Source organism: Psittacula echo (genome assembly GCF_963264785.1).
Source record: "Psittacula echo genome assembly, chromosome: Z".
In the NCBI taxonomy this organism is placed as follows: Eukaryota; Metazoa; Chordata; class Aves; order Psittaciformes; family Psittacidae; genus Psittacula; species Psittacula echo.
The window spans coordinates 12,032,805-12,058,430 of NC_137742.1; the positions used below are offsets into that span (position 1 = coordinate 12,032,805).

Genomic DNA, 25,626 nt, shown 5'->3' on the forward strand with positions numbered 1-25,626 from the left:
TAAATGCTAGGTCCGTTTCCATCTTTATATATTTTTTCCTGCCAGCATCATCCCATGTCTGTGAGAAGCACTACTATGTGTGGGAGGAAAGTGCTTCTTTTGATATCTATTTTTAGCATCTTCCAATTGCCATTCTTATGCCATGAAGCTGAAAGAGCTGAAGTTCCTGATCATTCTATTGAGCTGTCTCATTGTTTATACTGTTGTTCTAACTTAATTTATCCCACATTTCTCAATTTCCCTCTTTGGCTGCCATGTGCCTTTGCAGCTCTGCTCCAAGTCTATTATCATCCAACCCATTATTGTCACAAATGCGGGGGTAAGGTAAGCAAAGATAGGTAACGTGAATAACACTTTCTGGAGTCTAACGGGCAGTGTTGGCAGCAGACCTGGGGTCCAGGAGGCCAGAGCTGGATCACAGTATGTGGTGTCAGGACGCTGTGAGTACTGAGGATGCTCGTATACGATATGGGATGTGGATTGCTGACCAAGAGTATTTCCGCCAGGATTTTCAGAACAAGTGGGGGATGTATGAGAGCACTAGGTCAGTTTTTATTCCCTTAGGATCATCCTGGATCACTGTTGTCTTTTATAGTTTCTCCCTCTCCTTGCTGCCTTACCTGCTCTCCCATAGACTCCTCTGCTTCTCTGATGTGTAGAAGGGAAGGCAGGAGGGGAACCCCCCCCAAACTGTCGTGGAGGTGCCTGCAGGCTGTACCCCTGGGTTAGGTGGGGAAGGAAGAATGAACATCCTCTGCTTTTCCATAGTGAATGCTGGTGAACGTCTTCCTCTGGCTTTATGAGAACCTGCTATGTACTGAACACTGAGGGAGTTGGGGCACCTAAAGCCCTGCCTGTACAGCTGCTGGGACTGTGGTCTGTGGCAGTCGTACTGTTATCAAGTACAGCAGGTAATAAAATAACCAGATACAAGCCACAAGTAATGTGGCAGAATGCCAGAGAACTGTGAACCAGTCACCCCAGATCACAAAAGGAACTACTCCAAGCTGAAGCTTAGCCACCAGTAGGTCAGCAGAAGGCAATGTGCTTCATGGGACTTATGTAACCATCACCAATGGCTCCCCATGGCCCCACTGAAGTCATCCACTCCTTTTCACATAAGAAGCCCGTGGGTGCATAAGTGGTTGCATACTTTGGCACGCTTCTCTGGCACCATTAAAGGTGCTCAGGATCTCATGGATTTTGGAGAGGAATGGTTGTTTCTGTTTTCCCATTCCAGTCTGCTCCTGCTTTACATTCTCTGCCTGGAACTGTGTGTCTCTGAGTTTGCAAGGTCTGGCAGCACAGTGCACTGTTTGGTTCTTAAAGGGAAATTCGAGGTTCCTAAAGAGAGGCAAATCCAGTGTAGAAGATGAGCTGCTTCCATCAGAGTGCAGCGCTTCATTTCAGACCCTGTGCTGTCCGCATGTTTTCCTGTGAGCATACAGTGCCATCCGCAGCAAGGTCTTCAGCTGGCCCAAAGCCTGTGCAGCCCTTTGGCCACTTGAGTGAAATCAGCTATTTACTTCAGATAAGCTAGAGAGGGGTCAGCTGAAAGCACAAGTGTTGTCCCAGGAGTCTGCAGGCAGGGGGACTTGTTTGTCTTACATTGTGATGCTTTCCCTGAAGAAGGATGACTCAGGACTTAGTGCTCTGGTACTTGTGCTCACAAGGACCGCTCTGTTTGGCTCTTGTCAGCACATGAAGTCTTCAGACAAATCAAGGGTGCTTGAAAGAGTCACTGCCTTTCCTGAGAGGTGACTTCCTTTGTGTTTCTGTCTCACTCTCTAGGTACCTGAATTCTCTTATGAGAAGTGTCTTCCCGGCCTCTCATGTGAAGGCTTACCTGTCCATGGGTAGCACCAGCTTAACTGATGCCCTGAAGAACATTCCCCACCATGGATAGTCCACCCAAACTGACTGGCGAGACGCTGATTGTCCATCACATTCCCCTGGTCCATTGCCAGGTCCCTGACAGACAGTGCTGCTCCATGAGCAAAAGGACCAACCCCTTCTGCCAGCCAGAGCTCAGCGTGACTCGGACCTCTGCCCTTCCAGACAGAGACCTTTCACAGACTGACTCCTTGGTCTACAGCAGCTTTCTCCATACCTCCGAAACCTCAGCAGATGCCTCAGACAACAAAGAAGGCAAAGGGAGGGAATTGATTGTCCCTAGTGTCAGTAAGAGACACAACCCCTTCTTGCTGACTGAGGGTGAAGACCTCGGTGTATTTGGGGATGACTTGGGCCAAAAATCTTTCCACCTTCACAACTCACTTGTGGCTGGCAAACCTCCCTTTCATCTGCACGAGCTGGCCTTGCCCCCTTTTCACCTCCACGACTCCAACAACATTGTGAAATCCTGGAACATGGCCAGCCGGTCCGGTGTGGTGGACGGACAAGAGGACAAAATCAGCAGTGACGACATCCAGAAGAGGAACAACGCGAACAGATGCCACCAGGCCTCCGAACGCATGGATCTGGATGACTGCAGCTGCCATCGTGGCAGCGCCTCCAGCTTCTCCTTTGATGGTGGTGACCAGGAGTGGAACCAGAACACGGGTGAATCCCTGAGGAATCAGGATGCTCTGCACAGCCGGACGTGCAGCTGTTCCAGCTTGGAGCTCCCGCACTGTCGTTGCTACAGTTCATCAAGTCAATCTGAAGTGATTGACCAGCAGATGGGCTACATCAGTGACTCTTCCTGCAACAGCTCTGATGGGGTGCTGGTGAACTTCAGCGCTCTCTACAACAAAATGAATGGCCAGTCTCAATCCAACCTGAATTCAGCCAACCTGTCCTGTGACTCTTCCTTCTGCAGCCACTCAGACACAGGGGCTTTTTACCTGGATCTGCATTCATCGCCCACAGAATCCAAGATGTCTTGCGAGTCACATAACCCAGAGAGTTCAGGGAAGGCATGTGGGTGCCAACACTCCTCTTCACCCGTTCTTGATGCTAACTGCAACTCCTACCACCTCCACTGTGAGCCTTGCACTTCAGAGAGCTCGGACCTCACTGCCTGCTTCCAGAGCCAAGCACGGCTCGTTGTGGCCACTCAGAATTATTACAAGTTAGTCACATGTGACTTGTCTTCCCAGTCATCCCCCAGCCCAGCAGGATCTTCCATAACTAGTTGCTCAGAAGACCATACCAAAGGTAGCCCAGCCCAGGCCACTGAATACTATCTGTTCAGAAGGCCTGACTTGACGCAAGAAGAGGGCAACGTGGAGCACAGTGAAGAACAGGCAAAGGGAGAATCCACCCAGAACATGATTGAGGGTCAGGTGTACGTGAATGTGTCACCACCTAACCTCAACACAAGCCGGCAGCGCTCCAGGAGCTATGATCAGAACCTGGACAGGAGTCCCAGCGGCAGGCTGGGCTCCTTGGAGCGCATGGTGAGCTGCCCGGTCAAGCTGAGCGAAAGCCCAGCAATACCCATCCAGAGCTCTCCCCCAAAGCGAGTGACGTCTTTTGCTGAACTAGCTAAAGGCCGGAAAAAGAATGGTATCTCCCCACCACTTCGGTCCAGTGGTGATTCCTCCTTGGAGTTCTCACCTATCCCTGAGACACAGCGGGATTGCTCAAACTTCCTTGAAGAAAGAGCTCGCCGCAGCCAGAGTCTTCCACCCATGTCCTTCATCCATGGCCTGAATCGGAGCTGTGAGGGCTTCTGTTTGAATCATGCTTTCGGGGACAGCCAGGCTTTGTGTTCCACTAAAGACTCAGTCTCCAGTGAGAAGGTCCCCAGTGGGCATGGGGCAGGTGAGCAAGCCTCTCTCTCCCTGCTGATGGAAGCAGATGCCAGCTTCTCAGGTGGCTCTGTCGGTGGCCACGGACAAAGAGATGTTAGAGCCCGAGCAGACGGTAAGGACCAAACCAGGTAGAATGGAGAAGTAAAAAGAAGGGCTGCTCTTTGGGACATGAGGGTAGCCACAGATGAATCTGCATGGCAATGGGAGACCAGTGCCTGTGCAGCTTGTTTCTTGGTCTACCACCCCCTGGGACAAAGCCTTACTGTGCTTATTTCAGACCCTGATCAGTGCAAGTGTCTTGTCCTTCTATTTCTAAAGCCTCTTATGGTTTTGTGCAAACCTGTCATGTAAGGGAGAACATGTCATTACAACTTGGAGGATTGTCTCCCCTCCAGGGTGCTGTACTCCCCCAGTCCATGGGAATCACTCACTTTTAGCTCCTAAGACAGAGGTGTGAAGATGCACAGCAAAGTCATTCGCAGAAGATGACGGGAAGGGAGCCGTTGAGGAGCTTTTAGCCTTTCTTCTTCGGAGCTACATGGGGCAGGGGTGGAGAGGGGAGAGGCATAGCCATCAGTCTTCTCTCAGTGCAGGGGCAGGGAGCTCACAGTCTCTGCCAGGATTTAAATCATGAGTCCTGCAGAGATTGGAGGAGCTGTGTATCTTTGCTGGAGTATCTTGGTTATACCCTCCTGCATTGGATTGCAGCAAGGTTTCCCATGGAGGGTAATTGTCACAGTTACCCCTGCAGGAAAGCCTGTAATGCATGAATTGCTTTCCACCTTGATATTGCTGTCGCTTGTCCTTGTGAGGAAGCTCTGTGACAGCCCTATTAGAGGTACGGCCACTTCTCCAGCATGGCAGACCTCTCTCTCTGCCCTAGAGGGTTCTTGTACCTGTTTCATAGGTGAGAGCCTGTCTAAAATGCAGTAGACAGCCCCTAGCATGCCAAGGACCAGACTGTCTCCATTTAATGCCCTGCAGATTTCTGGCAGGAGGTAGAAAGTACATGGCATTCATTGCCATGGCAGGCATGGGAGAGATTTTGGCCTTTGGAGCAAGAGTCTTTTAGGTATTGTCCGGTTTGTTTATTGAGTCTTGAATGTGTGCTTGGTGTGGGATGGTAAGGAAGGCAGGCCTCTGCTGAGCGATGGCAGCATGGAGGCAGCCCTCTTGGTTTGCAGAGGCAGTGTTTGGAAGTAGCAAGAGTTGCTCAGGGAGCAGTAGACAGATAGGAGCTCTTAGGGAAATATATCCCAGCATTTCCCCTCTGCCTTGATAGGGATGCAAGCCTAGAGGGTCTGAGAATGGACTAGAAGGAAAACAAGCCTAAAAGCTAAAAGCTAGCTATAGGAAGAGAGGCCTAGCACACTCCACAGGCACCAGGTAACACCAAGGCTGTGCTTCGGATGGGTCCTTTGTCCCAGGATTTGCTGTGGGCTGGAAGAGTCAGGGGGGAAGCAAGACAGAAGATGCCACACTGCACTGGGATGCATCGAGGCTGGTGATCAGGGATCCCAGTCAGCCCCATGCGTGCACCCAGTGTTGTGTGTGTTGTGCACTGTGTCACACTTCTGTGGTGTCTCTCTGGATATTGTGGCCCTATCAGGAGCTGGGGGCACACATACATAGGAGATCAGGAGAACACTATCTCAGGAAATCCCTGTCCATCATTTGATGGAGCAGACCTGTGCTTTGCAATGCTGGAAGCTCTCTTGTTTCTGCTGTGGTCCTGATTTGGCTGGGGACATCCACCTTAGGTCTGGCACAGGCAGGGGGATGAAGGGAGTTGTGTGTTCAGAGGAGGAACAATTACAGGGAAAGAAGATGCAGGGAGACGGGAAATCCAGCAGCCTTTCCAACAGCACCAAATGCAATGTGGGATTCAGAGCTGCAGTGCTATTGAAGCAATGCTTGTGCTCAGCTAGGTGAGTTCTCAACAGGTGTGGGAAAGGACAGTCCTTCAGGATAAGAGATCATACAGGTTGAGGGCAGGCACTTGGAGCCATGACTTTAGGCTGTCCCGGGAGCAAGGGATGGTCAAGGAATGTGAAACTGGTGACCCTACCAGGGGAGATAAGCTCTTGGTGCAATGCTTTACTTTATCACACAGCTGTCAACAGCTAGGAACTCTGCATTCGGGGCCACATGTCTTTACCCTGCCAGCTTATGATCTGTGTAAGCAGTTCAGCCTTGAACCACTCTGCATGTGCCTCTAGCTCATCCTCCTGAAGCTGACAGCACATTCCCTTTTGGGTCTGATCTGTAGGTCTGATGATGCTTGTCCCTCTGCCCATCCTTACACCTTGTCCCCCTTTCTCTTCCCAAAGGTGGTGGCACAGACAGCAAGCCTGTGGTACGCTACAGCAAGGACCAGCGTCCCACGACTCTGCCCATCCAGCCCTTTGTTTTCCAGCACCATTTCAACAAGCCACCCAAGGCCCGTGCCCTGCACAGCCATTTCGCTTCCAGCCTTTCCCAACTCTACAGCTTGTCCTGCAACCGGCCTGCCAGCCAGCAGATCTCCTCCAATGCCCAGTGCTCAGCCTCAACCACCTCGACGGAGCAGGCAGCGGTGTCGGGGAGCCAAGCCCACAGCACGCTGCTGACCCAGCGCTCGGTGGATGGAGCTGCATCCCGCAATGACAGCAGCATTAAGAAGCCTGCCCCCGAGACAACCCGGCCGTCCCCCCTGGGCAGTTACTCCCCTGTGCGATGCAATGTGCCTTTCTTTCAAAGCGTGGACTCCTCTTCCTCACCCACCTTGGAGAGAGCTGAAGAGACCCAGCCTCCCAGGAGCAGGTCCTGCCCCATCTCCGCCAGCCTGCTTCCCACAGGGTCTTCCCCTGCTCTCAGTGCCATGCAGCCCTCCCAAGCCACCAAAGCTGATGCCCTGAGGAGAAAGGAGAACCCCAAGCTGGTTGCCAAGAAGGAGGCAGTGATGGAGCCAAGCCTACCGCTCTCTGAGTACCGACTCCACAGTGGGTCCCTCCCACCCCTCTCGGGGGGTGGTGTGAGCAGAGCAGGGGGCCATGCAGATCCCCACTGGAGAAGTGGCAGTGAGACTGGCAGTTCTGGTCCCCTGAGCAGCATGGGCATACGGCCTGTCAATGGTAGGTACCCATCTGACAGGAATATCTCCAGCTCCCTATGGCTATGGCTGTTCCCTGTAGTACCATCCTCTCTTATATCCACAACCCAGTGCAAAATTGCCCAACAAGCCCCTGCCATCTCTTTGACTGCAAAAGAAAGTCCTACACTAAGAGCATGTATTTGCAGTCCTGATTCCTACGCTGTGTGTCTCTGAAAGAACAGCATCCAATGCTGATTTTACAGCATCCCATGCCAGGTGCTCACACCCCAAATCTGCCTCCTATATGCCTGCAGCTGTAAGGCCACCCAGGCTCCTTCCCTGTTCTGCTAGGCTGTGGCTTTCACCTCCCTCTGTGTAGGTGTGCTAACATAAACGCTGCTGAACTTCTAACTAATGTGCTCTCTCTTTCTCTGTCCTTCCTTTTTCTCATCTTTTCTCCCCCCATTTCCCTTCCACATCTGCTCACATCCTCCCGTCTGGTGCTCACTGCCTGCGGCATCCTAGCGAACCACCTCTCTCCCCAAGCACTGAAGTGGCGCGAGTACAGGAGGAGGAACCCCCTGGGTCTGGACCGCGTTTCGGGGCTGCCCAGCTTAGGAGGCAGCCTTGACAAGAGGCAGCAAGAGCCTCGGCTGAACCGGGGGAACCCCATCTTTGAGCTCCCTGGCACTCTGAACACCAGCCACTTCCATTGCAAGCTGAACGGTGGGCAACACCTTTCTGCTGGGTGGGCTTGGGAGGTGTCCTTGGGGCTCAGGGTCAGTATCCCTTGGGGCTTCAGCCTGGCTTCATCACTGCTCTGCATACTCAGAACAGGAGGGATGATGCATCTGCTCACAGTGGGGCCAAGGGGTACAAGAGGAAGGTGAAAATTACCTCACTGATGGGTATAATCTGTGTGGAGCGTCCCTTCTTCTCCATGAACTGAGAGAAGTCAGGTCCACCCCTGGGCTGGATTGAAGGAAAAGTGAATGGTCCGAGACCCTGCTCAGACCTAAGCAAGCGCTCCTGGCCTGTGTCCAGCTTGTACTTCATGTCTCACACAGGAGCTGTGGCCCTTAGAGGTATTGTGTCTGTGCCCCACAGTGTCCGTCCACCTGCCCCAACCCCAGTAGCATGCTATGCTGTAGCTTTCATAGGCAGCTGGCAGCACTGCAGGGCTCCATGGGACTCTGTCTTCTCCATGATTTGCCTTTACTGTCTTCCCTGATCTACAAAACCTGTGCAGGAAGCACTGAAAGGGACAGGCTGGTTTTGGCTGAACCAGTGAGAGTCCTTTGGGAAGAGCAGTGTGGCCTATCTGTTGGAGGGTGAGCATTCTTCAGGCCATCCTCGAGTCATGGGGAGAATTTCCCAAAGCTTTACACTTCAATCTGTCAACCCAATCAGTTTCTCCATCATTCGTTCATGGGAAGATGCCTAGCACAGAGCCAGGGAACCAACCAGATGCAAATCAAGTATATCAAAGAGCTCCTGCAGATGTCACCCCTTGAAAACAGAGGCCATCCCAGGGGACAGGCAGAAGACAAGTAGTTTATTGCCTGTGCATACCTTTGTCTTGTGAACCCACTTGCTGGGGCTATCCACACAGCAGCCCTGAGAGTCTGCTGCAGTAAGGCTTTTCTTACCACCAGCTCGGGAAGGTGAACCTCCCACAGCATCTTCCAGTGCTCATAGGCCCGTGTTGAAGCTGTAGCTAGATGTTGGGAGGGCAGTGGGTTCAACTGTACATTGCAAACCATTGCTAGGAGAGTAACAAGCCTGTAGCCTTGCTGTCACGGCCTTGGACAGGCTGGTGAAGACTGCAGCTGGTGCAGGTTTCTTCTGGGAAAAGCAAATAGTGGGGAGAGGCTTTGGTATAAGGGCTTGTGGGTGACTCTTTCCTCCCCTGTGTTGGCCCTGCAGGACAGTCTATGAAGCAACTCCAGCTCACCTACACTGACTTCTTCCCTGACTACTTCTCACTAGCAGAGAAACCCCCGGCTGAGTTCTGCCTCTCTCCAGATGGCAACACAGAGTCCATCTCCATTGACTTGCTGCAGAAGAAGGGTGAGTCCGTGAATCTATCACCCATGGGAGTGTGACATATCAACGTATGGTGAACAGTGCTTCTCTCTGTCTTATCTCTTCTCATCTCATCTCATCTCATCTCATATCATCTCATCTCATCTCATCTCTGTAGACACAATGGTTCCTTTCCCTGACCTTCTTCTGCAGCATCATAAACACATGTCCCCTGGACTGATGGCTGTTTTCACGGCAGGTTCATGTGGTTTCTGCACCATGCAGTGTGCCACAGAGTATGTTTGAGCTGCTTGTTGCAGGAAGTATGATTAGAAAGGATCTTAAGCCCGCAAGAAAGAGAGCAAGCAGGCAGAGCTGAATGACCCTAAAGCAGGGTATGCTGCTGTCCTTGTCTCAGTATAAGGGTAGACCTGTGTACCTGTGTGATGCTGCAGACATGCTTGCCTGAGATTTTGTACTTCAAAAGGTCTGCATGGTAAGACTGGTAGTCCTGCATGGTAAACTATTTATGCAAAAGGGTGGAATAGAGGATTCAAAGCAGACAACATATGGTTGTGATGAGAGCCATGCTAGGGGCAGGGTTAGGGGGTGAGTTGTTCAGACCTGATTTGGTATAATTTCAGAGGTAAGGGGTGTCCTAATGAGGAGTTAGGGGGAACTCTGTGTGGTTTTGGTAGAGCAGGCACATGCACTAACATGGGCTTGAAATGCCCCTGCCTGATTTCTTCATGAAATGTTCGGTCTGCATCTGTCCTAGAAGCCCCTCAGGCACCTCTCTTGACTTTTTCTTTCCTTCTAGGTCTGGTGAAGGCCATCAACACTGCTGTTGACCTGATTGTGGCTCACTTTGGAACCAGCAGGGATCCAGGGGTGAAGGTATGTCTTGCTTTCAACATCATGAGTGGCATGGAGAGGATGGAGAAAGACTGCCTCTCCATTCTCTTCCAGTCAAAACCTGCAGGTTATCCAGTGAAGGTAGTAGTACCAAGAATAAACCAAACAAAGGCGATAGTACGCCACGCAGCAGATAGTAAACCTATGACTATCCTCACTGCATCATGCTGGGGATGCTAAAAGGGTATGTGGATTTTAGGGAAGATCAGAAAAAAACAGGGAAGGGAAATTCAATGAGGTCTACTAAACACACAAGAATAATTTCCAGCATAGGGAGTCTCTGAGTTGTAGGCTGCAAGAGTATTAAGGGCAAGTATTACATACGTTTGCTCTGATTTGACTCTTTCTTATGTACTCACTCATGGCTCTTTATAAGGAAGAATACGAGCCTGCAGGACTTCTTGTCGGATGCAGTATGCCAGCTCTTTTTTCTCATACAGTGGAGAGTTGTGTCTCCCTCCTCCATGATCCCCTGATTCTGTTCTGTGTCACAGGGCTCCATAATGATAAAAAAGTCATCATTCACTGGGGCAGGTGTGCATCCCCCCATGGCCCTTGCCATGAACCCACTGGCTTCACAGTGCGTCTAGGTTGCCTGTGGGTCTGGTTGTCTTTAGCCTGTGCTCCCCTCATCTCCCATCTCTGAAATAACACAAAAGCAAAGCAAGTTGGCTTCTGTCTGTGCCAGGCAGTGTTTGCAGTCTTGTGATATGTGGCATGATTGTGGTGTTGTCCATAAAGTGGGATCATAACCTGGTGGGCAAATACCAGTGCACACACAAAGTCAAGGTAATTTATTGTCAGCTCTCTTGCAAAATAGGGTGCTCGGTGCAAGCTCCACAAAGCTGACGCACCTTAGTTTGCGTACAGCACATTATATACATTTCAGAGAACAAAGAAATTGCTTTTCATTCGTTGGAAGTTACCAAATATGTAATTAATTAGTACTTTATCTTCTATTGGGTAAATTGTCCTTGCTTGTCATGTAAATTAGCATGTGTGATAGTGTCACGGGAGACAACGGACACAACAAACGACGGACACAGGCTTTTCCAGTCCTGAACTGATTCAGTGGTCACAATCCTCTCCTGCTGCCTTTAACTTTCACCCAGTTACTGCAATTCCTTATTGACTATTTGTTTTTCTAGTACTTCTTGTGTCTTCAGCACCCTTTGGTGCAGATGTTCTCCCTTTATCAGTCATTCAGTTCTTCTTCCAAGGTTAAGGTAGTTACTAAGGAATATATTAATATATTGCTTATACAAAGTCTTGTTTTTCTAAGTGATGCTGTTAATCAGCCAGACATTGTAATCACCGTGGCAAATGCCATTCTCGATGAACGTCAGTGGTGCCTCCTCTCAATGGTGAAGGCTCTGCTTCAGCCAGGGGACTCTGGGGCAGCAATGTGACATTATTTGGACATGACAACTGCTCTGGAGTGCCATCTCCAAGAAGACATCTGACTGGGACAGATTCCAAGCCCATTCAATCTTATCACAGAGTGCAGGGTAATTTGCTGCTAATTACAATTGTTGTTGATGCAGAGATTGCTGTGCAGGGTAACCAGAGCTGTTGGGATTCCCACAGCTTTCTAAGGCTTCATATGAATTTCTTATTCTTGCAATGTTGGTTTGGGGAATACTTGCAGTATTCCCCCATTCCTTTACTTACCAGACAACACTTTGGTTTTGACCTGGAGTTTCATGATGCATCAGTGTGCCAAGGGCTGAGCATTCACCTGTCAAAAGGCAGCACCCATCCCTGATGCTCCCACGCTCAGTGGATCTGATGGGATTATTCCTGACTCAGAGGTTCAGCCTCAGTTCAGGGCCTTTGTGGACCTGTGCCAACTGGCCAATGTAATTCCATCTCAGCTGGTAAAATCTATGAGCTGAACACAACTGCCTGGACCACCAACATCACCTGCAAGGCCTGGGGCTGACCCCTTTGTATACACCCCTCAGCAGCCCAAAGACTGTATGCAGCAGAATATGCCTCTGCTCTATGGATGCTGGGCTCTTACATGCTTCCTCACTTCAACCTGAGCTCTGACCATCCATTTTGCCCTCACCCTGTTTATTTATAGTAATCCCTAGGAATTATAGCATGACATGTCACTGAGTTAAGTGTTCCTTAACCCCTCAGTGCTGGTAGTTTGTATGTGGCTTGCAGGATGCTTCAAAAATAGCAACAAGAAAATCTGCAGCAGAAAAATCCCCTACTCTTTTCTTCCTCCAGCCGGACAGCCTTGTTATAGGCAGAATCAGTCGTTCTTTCTAGTTGGAATATCCTCTTCCCAAACTGGGGTATTCTCTTCCCGAGATGTTGCCTCATCCCACCCTGGGGCAGACTTTGCAAAGATCAATCCAGAACTGGTGTATGAGGCAGCAGAGGTGAAGGGGAAGGCCTGCCTGTTCAAGGAGCTGCAGAGCATCATTGTAGCCTGGATATTGCCTGCTGGGTGCCTAGCAGGCAAGTGGGGCTGGACTGTTTGCATGCATTTGTACCTTGTAGAGTACTTACCAACACTCTCCTTGTTGCCTGTTGCCCTTTAGGCCAAACTTGGGAACAGCTCCGTGAGCCCCAACGTGGGACATCTCATCCTGAAATACCTGTGTCCTGCTGTCCGGGACATTTTAAGTGACGGACTCAAGGCTTATGTCCTAGACATGATCATTGGCCAAAGGAGGAACATCCCCTGGAGCGTGGTGGAGGCATCCACCCAGCTAGGTATGGAGGGAGTGCAATGATGCCCATCACTCTGTGGTCCTCCTGTGTTGTGGTGGGGAGCTACTGGGGAAGGTGGACTATAAAGATGGGAATGCAGACTATTACCCATCTACTTGCATGGAACAGGGTGCACCCTGATCTTATCTTGCAAGACAGGAGAGCCACTGCTCTATTCTGCCCAAATATTTATTGTCATTTACCCTGAAATTTACGAATTCTCCTATAACAGGATCCTGCAGTAAAAGAACCCCAACAAACAAACAAAAAGAATGCCCCTTTTCCCCCTCTGTGTCTCCAGGGTGTTTCTGGACCTTCATCTTTAGTCCTGCACAGCTACTGTATAAGGCAGAGTTGTGCTCTAGCCTGGTCTGTAAGTAATTTTGCACTCACAGCTCTCTTGGCTCAAGCATGCTCTCACATCTGTACCCTCTGCTAGCACCAGTCTGCACCCTGGATTGTGGCTGCCATCCAGGAAAACTCCTTTCTGAGGTTACAGATGGCAGGGCCACACTGATTTCTGCATCATGAAGAGCTTACATCCAGGGCTGGGAAGTATCCTAGCCTGCCTGTGGCAAATCTGCAGCTCTGTGGTTGTCTCTGTGACTGCATATACCCCAGATTATAACCACCCACCACAATTCTCTGTTTACCTGCTGATTTTGAGTCAAGGGCTGTGATTGTCTCTGAAGTGTGGCAGGCAGGTCCTTGTGGTATTGAAACTCTCCCAGAGTTTTGGAGTGTCAGTCTGGCACGGACCACAAGCCATCTCTCCTGTGGAGTCTTAACTGTTGGGATGGAGTGAGTTCACCTTGGTGTTTGGCGAAGAGGCAATGCACGTACAGGCACAGGCACCCAGACAGACATAAAGACATCTGTCTTTGCCTTGATGCTGCTTTCCGTGATGCGGTTTTGGCTTTGCTGACCACAACTAATCTCAGCATCTTACTTCCTTCCATAGGCCCCTCTACCAAGCTGCTGCACAGCCTCTATAGCAAGATCAGCCAGTACACAGAGCTCACCAACCACAGCATGAGGTTCAATGCATTCATCTTTGGTCTCCTCAAGTAAGTAGGCTCCTTGGGTTGGCTGCATGTCACTGTCCTGGTCCTTGACTGCAAGCAGGCAGAGTTGCCAATGAAAAGACCTAAGAAACCTGGTAAGCTGCTCCCTAGCTGTAGGTGAGGAAAGGAGGAAGCTGTGAGCCTCAGGGAACTCCAGAATGCTTAAAACCTACCCTGCCAGGCCAGAGCTGAGCAGCGATGGCTGTAGCCCACTGGCGAACATTGTCAGCTTGTTTTAGCCCCATAACATTAGGTGTGCAGTCTCTGTATGTCAGGGTTTATACAACGTTAGACATAACATATACACAAATTACTCCTGAAAATCACAGCTTAAATCACTGCTTCCTGGAGCTGTAGTGAATCCCAGGACATGAGGCTCTGAAGGAGAAATTGCCCTGGTCCAGGACTCAAGGCTGGCCCTTCAAGGTTGGATAAGGTGTATGCACACTACACACAGTATTAAGCAGAAGAAGCCAGCAATGTCTTTCTGCTGGTGAAGGGATGAGTGCTGCTAGGATAGTATTTCCCTACTCCTCTCCACAAGAGAGCACAGCACAACAACAGCAGTGGCAATGGAGTCCCCAAGATCTCCAAATGTCGGAGGACATCTACAAGCAGGACCAAGCTTTGCCCTGGTCTCCCTACCAAGGGTGACTCAGCTGTCCATACTGGCACAAGATACCACCATATTTCGGTCCAAGCCTTCAGCAATGGTCTTATGTTTGTTGATGATTTGCTTCTTCCATGTGAGCTCTTCTCAGCAAAGCTAAGTTCTGAAAAGGACATAGGAGCTAAATGGTGAGGAAACTTGCTGGATATGTGGCTTTTAGGGATAAGTCGCACAATGCCTCATGCAAAGCAAACTGGTTGGACCTGTGACAGGCTGGGTGGCTGTGGTCAGTGCATACAGATAGAAGTGAGCCACTGTCCTTTCACTAAGTCTTGAGGTTCACGGGTTCATGCTGTGTAAATGCCCTTCTAAAGCCACATTTCCTTTTCATAGAACAGTGAGGCTGAAGGGGGTGAATTGATTTTCATTCTTTCTTTCTCTCCCTGCTTGTTTTCCCTTCCTGCAGTATCCGGTCCTTGGAGTTCTGGTTCAACCACCTCTACAACCATGAAGGTAAGAGCCTGAGGGCTGCGGGATGCAGTGAGAGCCAAACTCTGCACAATGTAGAGCACAGGAGGAACATGCATTTCTCTTCCTGGTCTCTCAGCCTAGGCTGCTCTGAGCTGAAAGACAAGATTGTACACAGTCCCAGTATACCAGAGAAGCCCTAGGTGGAAGTCCAAGCTCCATGCAGCACCCACCACAGCTCCCACCACATCATTCCCAGCTGCAGTTAGTACCTAAGGCTATCACCTCCAGTGAAGATCCCTCAACCTACCTACAGGAGACCCTCTTTGAATTTCTGTGTCCCCTGCCCAGTGTCTGAGAGCTTTGTATAGACAGAGATACACACACTTGGCTGAAAACCTTCAGGCATGAGAAATGGAACAAAATGGAAACAAAAACCTCCTGACAAACAAAAAGCAGATTTTACTGGATGTATCTGGTTTTTTTTTCAACGAGAAACGTTTCTAGAGCATGCATGTAACCCAGCAGCACAACCAAGCTGCCTGGTGCCTAGAAGCAGCATGACTGAGTGCTAAGTGCACAGTGAGACAGGCGCCCTCAACCTGATGGATGCCCAGAGAGTGCTGCTGGCTCAGCCTGGGCTCAGCCCAGAGCTTTGCAAGAAGAGCCCAGTATCTCCCGGGGACTGACAGCAGACATTCCCCAGGTTTTCATGGGCAGCCAGCACTTCTTTCTGGAGCAGACAGGAAAGTAGACTTGCCTTTATACTGAGCAGTGTGGCAAGAGAAAGCATCCTGGTTTTCTGGAGTAGAAGACGACCACCAGTTTCAAGCCATCATTAAGAGCTGGCAGTGTGAGCAAAAGCTAGGGCTATCAGGATGATGAAGGCCTAGCAAAGGGGTTGGAGGAAAGGTGCAAGTCCTGTCTGTGGTGTAAGTTTGTTATCTCACAGAGTTCATAAATCCTGCTCCTAACTCAGTCCCTGGGAGTGAGACCTGGCAACAAAGCTGGGGCAGAGGGTACTGCAGATGTGGTCAAGTAAAGTGAAGGATGAATGCTGCAGGTTGAAATGCTAGTCCATTTTCTGCTAGGATCCACAGTGCAGCCAGACAGGTCCCTGGGAAGACTATTCAACTGTCCCTGACACCTCTCAGCAAGGAACTGGTACTAGTGAGATCTGCATCTCTTTGTTCATCTCCAGGAGGTGCGAAAGAGAAATTTAACGTGTCTTGGAAGGGATCTTAAAGATCACTCAGTTCCAACACCCTGCCATGGGCAGGGACACCTTCCACTAGAGCAGGTTGCTCCAAGCCCTGTCCAGCCTGGCCTTGAACACTGCCGGGGATGGAGCAGCCACAGCTTCTCTGGGCAAAACTGATGCTCTTTATTCACACACTATTCCCATGGTATTTTATGGCAGAGGTCATTCCGGTGGATGCTCTGCCAGGCAGGTCCTGGCTGCTGGCATAACTGGAAGCAGGATCTGGGCCAATCTGCTGAGAGCTCACTGAGCATCTGGTGCTCTGGACCCAATGTTGAGCCTCACACTGCAGCCACAGCTGTCACCAAGTGTCCAGCTCCTTTCCCCATGGCTTCAGCAGCTTCTTGGTGGCTTGGCGAAGGTGCAAGGGCCTCTGCTGTAATTAATGTCTCTTGCCCTACAGATATCATCCTGGCACACTACCAGCCGGTGGGCTTCTTGTGCCTGTCTCACAGCGTGTGCCAGCCTCTTTTCGAGGAGCTCCTGCTCCTGCTCCAGCCTCTCTCCCTGCTGCCCTTCAACCTAGACCTGCTTTTTGAGCACCACCTGATGCAGATGGGCAAAGAGCAGCAGCAGCAGAAGGAGCTGCTGCGTGTGAAGCAGGACCTGCTGCTTTCTGCACACTCCACGCTGCAGCTGATGCGGACGCGGGGCAGCAGCGAGGATCCGGATGGATGCAGCACTGCCCCTGAAGCATGCAAAGTGGGAACCAGGGATGGTGACACCTCACCAAGCCACAGCCCCCAGCAAGCTGCAAAAGAGAGGGTCAAGGGGGTAGGGGCCTCCTGCGGGGATGGTGACAGGGAAGAAGAGAGGAAGAAGATGCGAGAGAGCACGAAGATGCGAGACAGCACATGGGAGGGGAAGAAGGACAAGCAGGCGGGCTGGTGGTACCAGCTCATGCAGAGCTCTCAGATTTACATTGAGGGCTCGGCTGAAGGCTCGAAGTTCATCCGGTATGAGAAGAAAAAGAAGGCTTTGAACACTGTGCCCAGGTCAGTGGAGACCCACAAGGCACCACCTCCCCGCGAAGGGGTGGTGGAGGGTGCAGAGGCTTGCCCCATTGCTGAGGGCAGCTTAGAGGAGAGGCCCAAGGCTGCCCACAAGCCGAGTCCTGAAGTTGTGGAAGAACCCTTGGAAAAGCCCCAGCAAGTACCAGTAAGCGAAGAGGTGAAGGAGTGGAGCTGGCCCTTCTGGATGGGCAGCCCCCCAGACTCAGTGGTTACAGAGCTGAAGCGCAGCAAGGAGAAGGAGGCTGGGACTCAGCAAAGAGTGGGAGCAGCAGCAGCAGTCCCCCAAGAAGGGAGCAGCCCCAGTGCATCAGAGAGCAGCCAGCCCATCAAGTGGGGACACTTGTTTGGGTCCAGGAAGGTGCAAAAAGAGCCCAGGCAGCCTAACAGGTAAGGGCAGGGATGGCTTGGGGCTGGGGAGGGCTGGTTAGCCTGGTTAAGCAGAGTGGGTGGAAGCCAAGACCACCACTGGGATATACCACAGTGGTGTATCAGAGAGAGTGTGTGAACAGAGGGGTTTGTGATCCCTGCCCACCCCTGCCAGCCTCCTGGCCTGCCTTAATTCGTCCTACACCACCACTCCCCTTGGCTCCTACCTTTGCCTAATCCATCTCATGGCTCTTTTGCCTAATCTATCTCAGAGCTGTTCTACCTGAGCTCTACCACTACTCTGCTGCATGGCCCCATCATCACCTCATCCCTCACAAAAACACATATGGAGAATCGAACATGGAGCCACCCCTATTGCACACAACAGGTCAGGAGAAGGCACAAGGTTGCCCCATGTAGCTAAGACCTCCTCACACTGCCTCTCCATCTCTACCCTTACTGCTTCTATGGACGCTGCAAATGTCCTTCCCAGTCTAGGCCATGGTGTGTCTGGAGGATGCTGGTGGTGTGTCTCCAGGAGACAGACTGGGAACTGCAGTGTGTGAAGCCAGATCTCTAAGGCATGACCGTGGCTGTTCCTTACCCCCAGGCAAGCTCCCCTGCCACTACGTGCTCTGTCTCCTTATTGCAGGTTGCCCTCTGGCTGGCTGAGCTTGGACAAGTCCGTGTTTCAGCTGGTAGCCCAGACTGTCGGAGCAAGCATGTGGCGAGAAGCAGCTCCTGAGCCGGAGCCCCCTCAGCCCTCAGAGCCATCTGAAGAGACCCCCGTGGCACGGCCGGCCCAGGGGCTGGTTCCTCACTCTGCCTGGTGAGTGTCAACCCTGTGGTGCTAGGACACGGTGGGTTGGGGTTGTCATGGCTCTGCCTGTTGCAGTTTGCTTTGCCCCTCATGGACCAGGGGATGGTTTGGGGCAGGGATGCAGCTTGTGCATCCAGCTGCATCCCTGCAATCTGGAGGTGAGGGGAGCTGGGAGCCTGGCTGGGGAGGGAGGCAGGAGGTGTTTTCTTTGCTCCTCTATGCTTGTGTTGGTCCCTGGGGTGAGTGTCCTGTGGTGAGCTAACGTTTGCCTCCCTCTGCCTGCAGCAAGGTGAAAGCTCTTTGCCATCACATTGCCACCGAGGCAGGACAGTTGAGCTTCAACAAAGGGGATATCCTGCAGGTCATCTCCAAGGTGGATGGTGACTGGCTGCAGTGCAGTCTTGGCTCCGAGGAGGGACTCGTGCCCATCATGTATGTCACCCACCCAGAGGATGAGGACTATTAATGTGGCTGGGGGGCCAAGCACAGTACCAGGGGCTGCTTAGGCTCCTCTGGGAAAGCCCACCCTGCTTAGGGGAACAGACACAGCTTCTTGCTAGTTTCTTACCTTTCATGCCATTACAGAATACAGTAACCATAGGTGGTTCCTTCTTGCTCCTCCTCATGCAGCTGCCAAAGGCCACTCGGCTCCCAGGGTCTTCTGCAAGCTGCACCTTGTATTGCCAGGCATTGCCGTGCATGCAGCCACACTGGGGACCACCTGAACCCCTTCCACCCCACACCATCTCCTGCACCCATAGGCCATGGACTCGTACATAGCAGGAACCCAAGCAGACCCTCCCAGAGCAGCACCCCAGCTCAGATTCATGCTGGAGGGTGCAGGGTGCTGGCTGTCCCCTCCCTGGGGGTAGCACTGACATCTGCAGCCATCAGCATCCCTGACATCATCAGCCACAGGGTTGGGAGCACTGTGTGTTGGCAAAGTCTTTGCAAGTCTGGGCTGATGGGTTGCACGGTGGCTTGATTAGGGGCCACAAGGAAGGCTCCCCCGCACTGGAGCAGCCTTGTCCTAACATATTATAGTGGTTCCTGCTGCGTTGTACCTGGCCAAGTGGCCTGGCACTGCCACAGTGCAGGGCTGTGCCTGGCCTGGGGATAGGAACGGGGTACAGGTGTGTATGCAGAGCAAAGGGGTGCATTGGGTCCTGAGGAAGGAGCATGGATGTTCAGTGTTATGTAGGTCTGGGATGGGTAGTGCCACCCTGTGTGGAGATGGGTGCTGTGGGGGGTGGTCCTGTGCCCTCCACGCTGAGCAGGAAGCCTGGGAAGCCCTGGGATGCTCAGAGGAGGGGGGCTGGAGGGGAGGGGGTGAGGGCAGGGTCCCTGACTGGGCTAGGGATGTTCTTTGGTGTTGGGGGCAGTGCTCCCAGCAGGTAGGTTGGAGGGTGCTCCCAGAGGGATATGGGGAGCTGGGGAGGGAGAGGTGGTGCTCCCCTTGGCATAGGGCTTCTGGTCTTGGTGAGCAATGCTGTGGGGTGGGAGGGACAAATGTTGTGTACGAGCAGAAGGGGCTGCTGGGGATCCTGGGGTGTTTGGTAGATGCAATGCCAGTCAACCCTTTCCTTGCCATGTTTATGCCACCTGTTGGGATGGGGATCTACATTGGCCCATCAGGTGGAAAAGTGTTAATGGAAGGCCATGCCAGTATTTGGTGCCTTGGCTGGGTTGATGCTGCTTGCAGTGTCATGCCTGGGCTGGCTTCCCCATGGCAAGGGACCCTGGTCTTGCAAGGTTACCTCCTGCTTGTACATCGCTTAGTGGACGTTGCACCATATTTAATTTGTATTTCCCTGTTAGAACAAGGTGTCTCACCTTTATTTATTTCTTTATTTATGATGCATATTAATAAAAAAGGTGCTGATTGAGCTCACTGCTGCCCAGCCTTGTGATTTCAGCTCATCCCTGCAAAGGGTCCAACGGTTCACTGCACAGGTCTGCACTGCAGGCTTTGTCCTGCCTCCACCACAACCAACACAAGACCTTCAGAAGGAGATAGGTTGCTCCCACCTATCAATCAATCAGACCTGCCAGTTCAGGCTGGGGAAGGGGGCTATATCACATCACCAGATGATGGTATATCTTGGGAAGCAGTGTTGTTAGGGGTTCCTTGCCTTTGTTCCTTGTGCATGCTCATAGGGACCCAGACAGCGGAGCTCACACCATTTCAGCTTGGCATCAGCTTCTCTAGGGTGTACAGGGTGCTGAAAGGTGTCCATAGATGCAGCCACACTGGAACTTGTAACCTGTGGGCAGCAGGAGGAAACCCTGAGCAGCAAGAGAAGGAGGTGGTGAAGGATGGGTTGTGGGGCTGGGACACAGAACCTGGGATAACTTGTCCACAAGGGTCAGTGGCTGCAGGCCACTCACGAAGGAAGGGCTCCAGGGCTTTTAAACTTAAACTTGCACAAGCATTGGATTTCTAAGTCCAGCAGGAATTAGCCCTAAGAGCCAATCTCTTCACTTTACACCCCAGTAGCTCCAGGGAGGAGGGAAAAGCTCTGCTTGAGGCTCCATCATTTGTTGCAAAAACACCACACTGGAGTTTGTTGTATCAATGTGGACACACAACTTGCAGTGGTGAAGTGAGTCAAAAGAGCTTTAAAAAACAACAGTCCATAAATGAAGAAGCATAAGCCCCAGTCCTGGCTTGAAGAAGCACAGAGCAGCTAGGGCTGGCACATGGGATGATTTAGTTAACCTCTCAGAGGGGGTGGTGATCAGGGCTGTTTACAAACTACACAGATCAAGCTGCTTTCCACACATGCACTGGCCCAAATGGGGAAGAGGCCTGTGTGCTGTGTGATGCTGAGTCAGTGCTGGGGAAGCAGAGGGGATTTACAGCTGCCTGTAAATCCCTGCTCCATGTTGGAGCAGCTCCCTGGGTGCTTGCTGCTGGGCAGCCTTGGATGCAGGGGATGCAGGGTGTCAGGGGATGGATTTGGGGTTGCTGCTGCTGAAGTCTTGTTCAGGGTCATCTGGCTAAACTCAAACAGGTCCTGGTGGTGGCTGTCAGCTTGTCCCAATCAGGAACTGGCCACGGGGCATGAAGCCCATGAGGCTGGAAGGCACACAGCAATGCAGAGCAGCCCTTCACTAGCTAACAGTGGAAGTCCCCGGCCTCTCTCCTGCACCAGCTAAAGTCCTTTCCCAACGTCCTGGTTGCAGGCTGCCTGCCAGGGCCAGTCCCATGATCCCGTGCCCACCACAGGCACAGGGCAGAGCAGTCACCACCCCAGCACCAGTGCCCACCTCGTATGTCCTGAGGTGCAGAGTGAGGCCAGGGGCAGCTCTAGACCAGCAGCAAGATGCACAGTCCATCCTGCCCATCTCATGTAACCTGTGCAGGGTCCTGGAGCAGTGTCAATGCTCTCCAGTCCTGCTCCTTGCAGGCAGCTCTTGGGTGCTGCTCAGGGAAGTTGCTCCTGGCCTCCTTGCAGATCATGGAGTAGGTCTTAGCAAAGAGGTGCAGGACTCTGGGAACAAACCCTGGGAGCAGAACATCCGGCATGTGGGAAGCAAAGAAGAGCCCTTAGCAAACTGCCAAGCTGCTTTGGAGACAGGCTTGGAGAAATGAGATGGGAACACACGTTTGGGCAAGGACACACAGCAAGAAGCGGGATGGGGATGCTCATGGGGTGAGAACAGGCAGCCCCGGGGTGAGCACAGGGCCCTGGGGTTATGCAGCCACAGCAAGAGAGCTGTCTTCAGAGGGGGAACCCTACAGCTGAGCCAGGATGCCACGAACAGTTTCCAAGGACGTATCTGCAAGCCATGCCAGCAAGACTCATGGGGAAGCAGAGGGTGTCTCATCGAACAGACTCAATAGCAGCCAGTATCAGGCCTGCAGGAGTGTGACTGTCACGTCATCATGATTGCTGTGGCATTCGACAGAGAACAAAGAAGGTAGCACATTAACACAGCAGCTTTTCAAGGAATCATAGAATCACAGCGTGGTTTGGGTTGGAAGGGACCTTAAAGCTCATCCCCTTCCAAACCCCTGCCATAGGCAGGGACAGCTTCCACCAGGCCAGGTTGCTCCAAGCCCTGTTCAAGCTGGCCTGGAAGTGTGAGTGTGGTGGAAGATGGATTCATGCTCTGCTGGGACCCTTCTCTTGCAAGGGCTGCAGGCAGTACAGAGTCTGATGGCAGCAGAGAGGAGATGTCTGCACAAGGGAGCATGGATTGCAAGCAGGAATGTGTGCATCCAGGGGAAAGGTCCACATATTACGGAAAGGGAGGGAACGCCTTTCCTTCCCATGCCCTTCCTGGCAGCCAGACCCAGTGCTCACCCTCTCAGTGTGACAGGCAGTGACACATCCCTAGATCCCACAGGCCGCCATGCAGCAGCTATGCCATACAAGGCAGGGACCACCAGGCTGGGCATGGGTATGAGGGTGGCCCTGACACCTCTGTGACCACTGCTTTGGGGATGTCAAACCGCGTATGAGCGCATGAGAGCTTTATGCATGGTCAAAATACCCAGTTTTCAGGCTAGCCCTTCTGCAGCATCGCCTGGGGACAGGCCAGCTCCTGCTCCAGTGTTACAGGATCTGCTTCCCTGGTCCTTGGTCGGTGTGACCCTGCTCATGGCAGGAGCAGTGCTGAGGCAGGAGCAGGCACATCCCGGTTCCCTTTCGGTCAGAGGACACACGGCGCTGCAGTCATGGCATGTCCTGGTACTCAGCACTGAAACAGGCGCCTGCCGTGTCGACTTCCTTGACCCCTCACTGCCTCTCTCTCTGTCTCAGTGCCCCCATCTGCACAAGGAAACCCACAAGGTTTCTCTGAATGAACCTCAGTGTCAGCACTGCCCTCAAGCAGCCTTCACAGCACAGAGCCCCTATTTCCCCTTGCTGAGATGCTCATGGGGCAAGAACCAGCCTCTGCATACCAGCATCTGCCTGTGGTCCATGGGTAACAGCATGGAGGAGATTTGGGTGAGATGCTGCTCCTGGAGAGCATCATGCAGGGAGCAGGTCATGTAGGTGCAAGCACCAACTTCCAGCTGCAGGCAGGAACAGGCAGAAGTCCTTTCTCCAAGAGTGGCCCCATCAATGGGGTCCCCACTTTAGGAGAGGGATGCAGACCTCTTTGCACCACAGATAGGCTTTTAGGAACAAGACTGGATGTAGTACTACCATTGGCTGATTTGCAGTAGCAGGCAGAGGCAAGCAAGGCATTGGTTTGTGGCTCCTCCACATGCGCCACAAAGCCAAGGGAGAAGATAGGGAACTGAGCTCAATGCAGGACTGGGATAAGCAAGTTCTCAGGAAAGGGATGCCCGATGGTGATGGCCGCAACGTGTTTAATTTCCATGACCCTGCATAATCACCAAAGGCTGTAAAAATCCAGTAGCATCTTGTTTATCTTCAGAAAGGGGAAATGTGTGAAATGAGGAAACTGATAAAATTAAGCTAAAAGAAGCAACATGGTCACACAGTGTCCAGCAAGCTTGCAAAGATTTAAGGCAGTCGTTCAGGGCTTTTGGTATCAAAAGGTAAAGAGAAACCAGCATGGCTAACCACTAGGGCCAGAGGTCATGTGGAGCAGAGAGGCCCCTTCAAAGAGTTGTCTAGATGACAAAAAATAGTATCAGTATATAAGATGTAGAAGTTCAGTAAGACAAACAGGAGAAAAGAGCAAAGAACAGCCTGTAGAAGCAGCCAGCGGTCCTTTCTGAAAACACTTCAAGAGTTTCAAATCCGACACAAAGTCTGTAGGGTCAATGGGAGAGCATGCCCTTACAGAGGAGAAATGACATCCCCCAGGGTGGCAAGATGGCTGTGAAACGTGGCTCAGATGGCAGCACGCTGTGAGGCCGTGGTAAAGTGGGACATGTGCGAGGCAGAATGCCTGGATTCTGGCATCACATCAGGATGGAGCTCCCTGCCTACACCCTACACAAATAGACCCTGCTCATCTTCCCGCTGTGCCAGACCTGTGCTCTGTGATGGGGTGTCACAGTGGGACCTGCCAAACCCAGAAGCCCCAGGACACCTGCATCCTGTCTTGTTGCAAACAAGCCAAAGCTGTCTTTGTGGCTTTGGGTTTGCCTTGTGCAACCAGAGCATGTAGCTCCTGGACCCACCCGGGAAGGTGGCACTGGCTTGCAACACCCCCTACCCTCCATGCAAGAGCCCACGTTATGCTCAAGGCTGGATTTCTTCTGATGTGGAGCAAGGGGAAGTGTGAAGAGCGAAAGAGCAAGAGGGCTTCCTGGCAACTGCTTGGGCCACACTTCCTTCATGGCTTTTGAGGTTTCAGATGGGGCAATGAAGGGCTTTTGGAGATTCCATATACTGTTAACATAGTTGCTGACAGCCACTGTGTGGGCAGTGGTGCACAGAGGGATTGGGGATGTGATTTTTTTTCAGTCTTTTTCAATTTATGGGGTTTCTCTAAGCATTTTTGCACAGATATTCCAAATGAGGAACCTATTCCTACTGATAGATTGTGCTTTTGTATCCCTTCAATTACTTCTTGAAAGACCCACAAGCATCAAGGGAAAGGGAGAATCGACATCTGAGTTGCTGGCTGTGCACTTGCAACCCCAAGGCACTTGTTAGCATTTCATATGGTAAACTCTCTATGGGCGAGCTTCAAATCTGATCAAAGGAAACAAAAAGTCATGTTCCTTGGGGAGACCATTGGCCCTGCCAGCTCTGTTGCAGGAGGAGGTGAAACAGAGACAAGATTGAGAGGATGACACTGCATTTCTGAGCATAAAGGGCATAAGGAAGTGGCCAGGCAGACTCCAGCTTTGTTCCTAGACGTAAAGGAATGATGGAGGCTCTGCCCTAAAGCATCATAACTGCAGAAAAAGAAGACTTGTACCACATTGTGCTCAGATTTTTGGGGTCGCTGGAGTGTTTGGAGGGGCCAGCTCATGGTGGCCTTCTTGGTGCTGCTGAATAAAGGTATTGTAGGGTGTGCAAATCAAGCACAGCATGTGCATCAGTAGAAAGCAAAGCCTGACCCCAGGCTTGGGAGTACTGGGTCCTGCTGAAGAGCGAAGAGGAAGGCCATCACAAGGGGCTGCAGCCCTGTAGCGAAGCTTCAGGGAAGATGTCAGAGCTTGTTTTAATCCCTGCTGTGTGTTATAGCTGGGATGCAGACCAATCACATCCAGCTGGAGCACAGATTCATCAGCTCCTGCCCTGGGCCACCTCAGGTCTGCTGCTCTGGCCAGTGCCACCAGCCTCCAGCTGCACAGCATCACCAGCAGCCCCCTCCCTGCCCACTGCTGTCCCCATGCCACCTTCTCACCTCTTCAAGGCCATTCCCACACCCCGCATGTGTTGGTAACACAACCTGCCCCAACACTTGGGATCCAGGTCCCCAGGGCTTTCATCAGCTTATTCCTGAGCATATGCTCTCAGCCCAGTCTTGAGTACCCAGCCCCTTCCCCCAAAACCATGTCTTTCCTGCCCGTGGCATGCGCTGTCAGGTAATTAAGACAATCAGTGCGCTTCAAAAGGTCCTTTCCATCACAATCCTCATCAGGC

The 25,626-nt window shown here is 51.9% G+C and overlaps 1 protein-coding gene across 1 annotated transcript; it reads left to right on the plus strand.

Moving 5' to 3' along the window:
- Nucleotides 1–1,898: 1,898 nt before the first annotated feature.
- Nucleotides 1,899–18,566, plus strand: RUSC2 (RUN and SH3 domain containing 2; the record flags this gene model as incomplete). The annotated part of the gene is made up of 11 exons (XM_080638039.1): nucleotides 1,899–3,870; nucleotides 6,089–6,871; nucleotides 7,357–7,557; nucleotides 8,758–8,901; nucleotides 9,677–9,753; nucleotides 12,327–12,501; nucleotides 13,460–13,565; nucleotides 14,639–14,685; nucleotides 16,305–17,301; nucleotides 17,933–18,109; nucleotides 18,386–18,566. The coding sequence occupies 11 exons, from the start codon at nucleotides 1,899–1,901 to the stop codon at nucleotides 18,564–18,566; spliced, it is 4,860 nt and encodes a 1,619-aa protein (XP_080494165.1).
- Nucleotides 18,567–25,626: the final 7,060 nt, after the last annotated feature.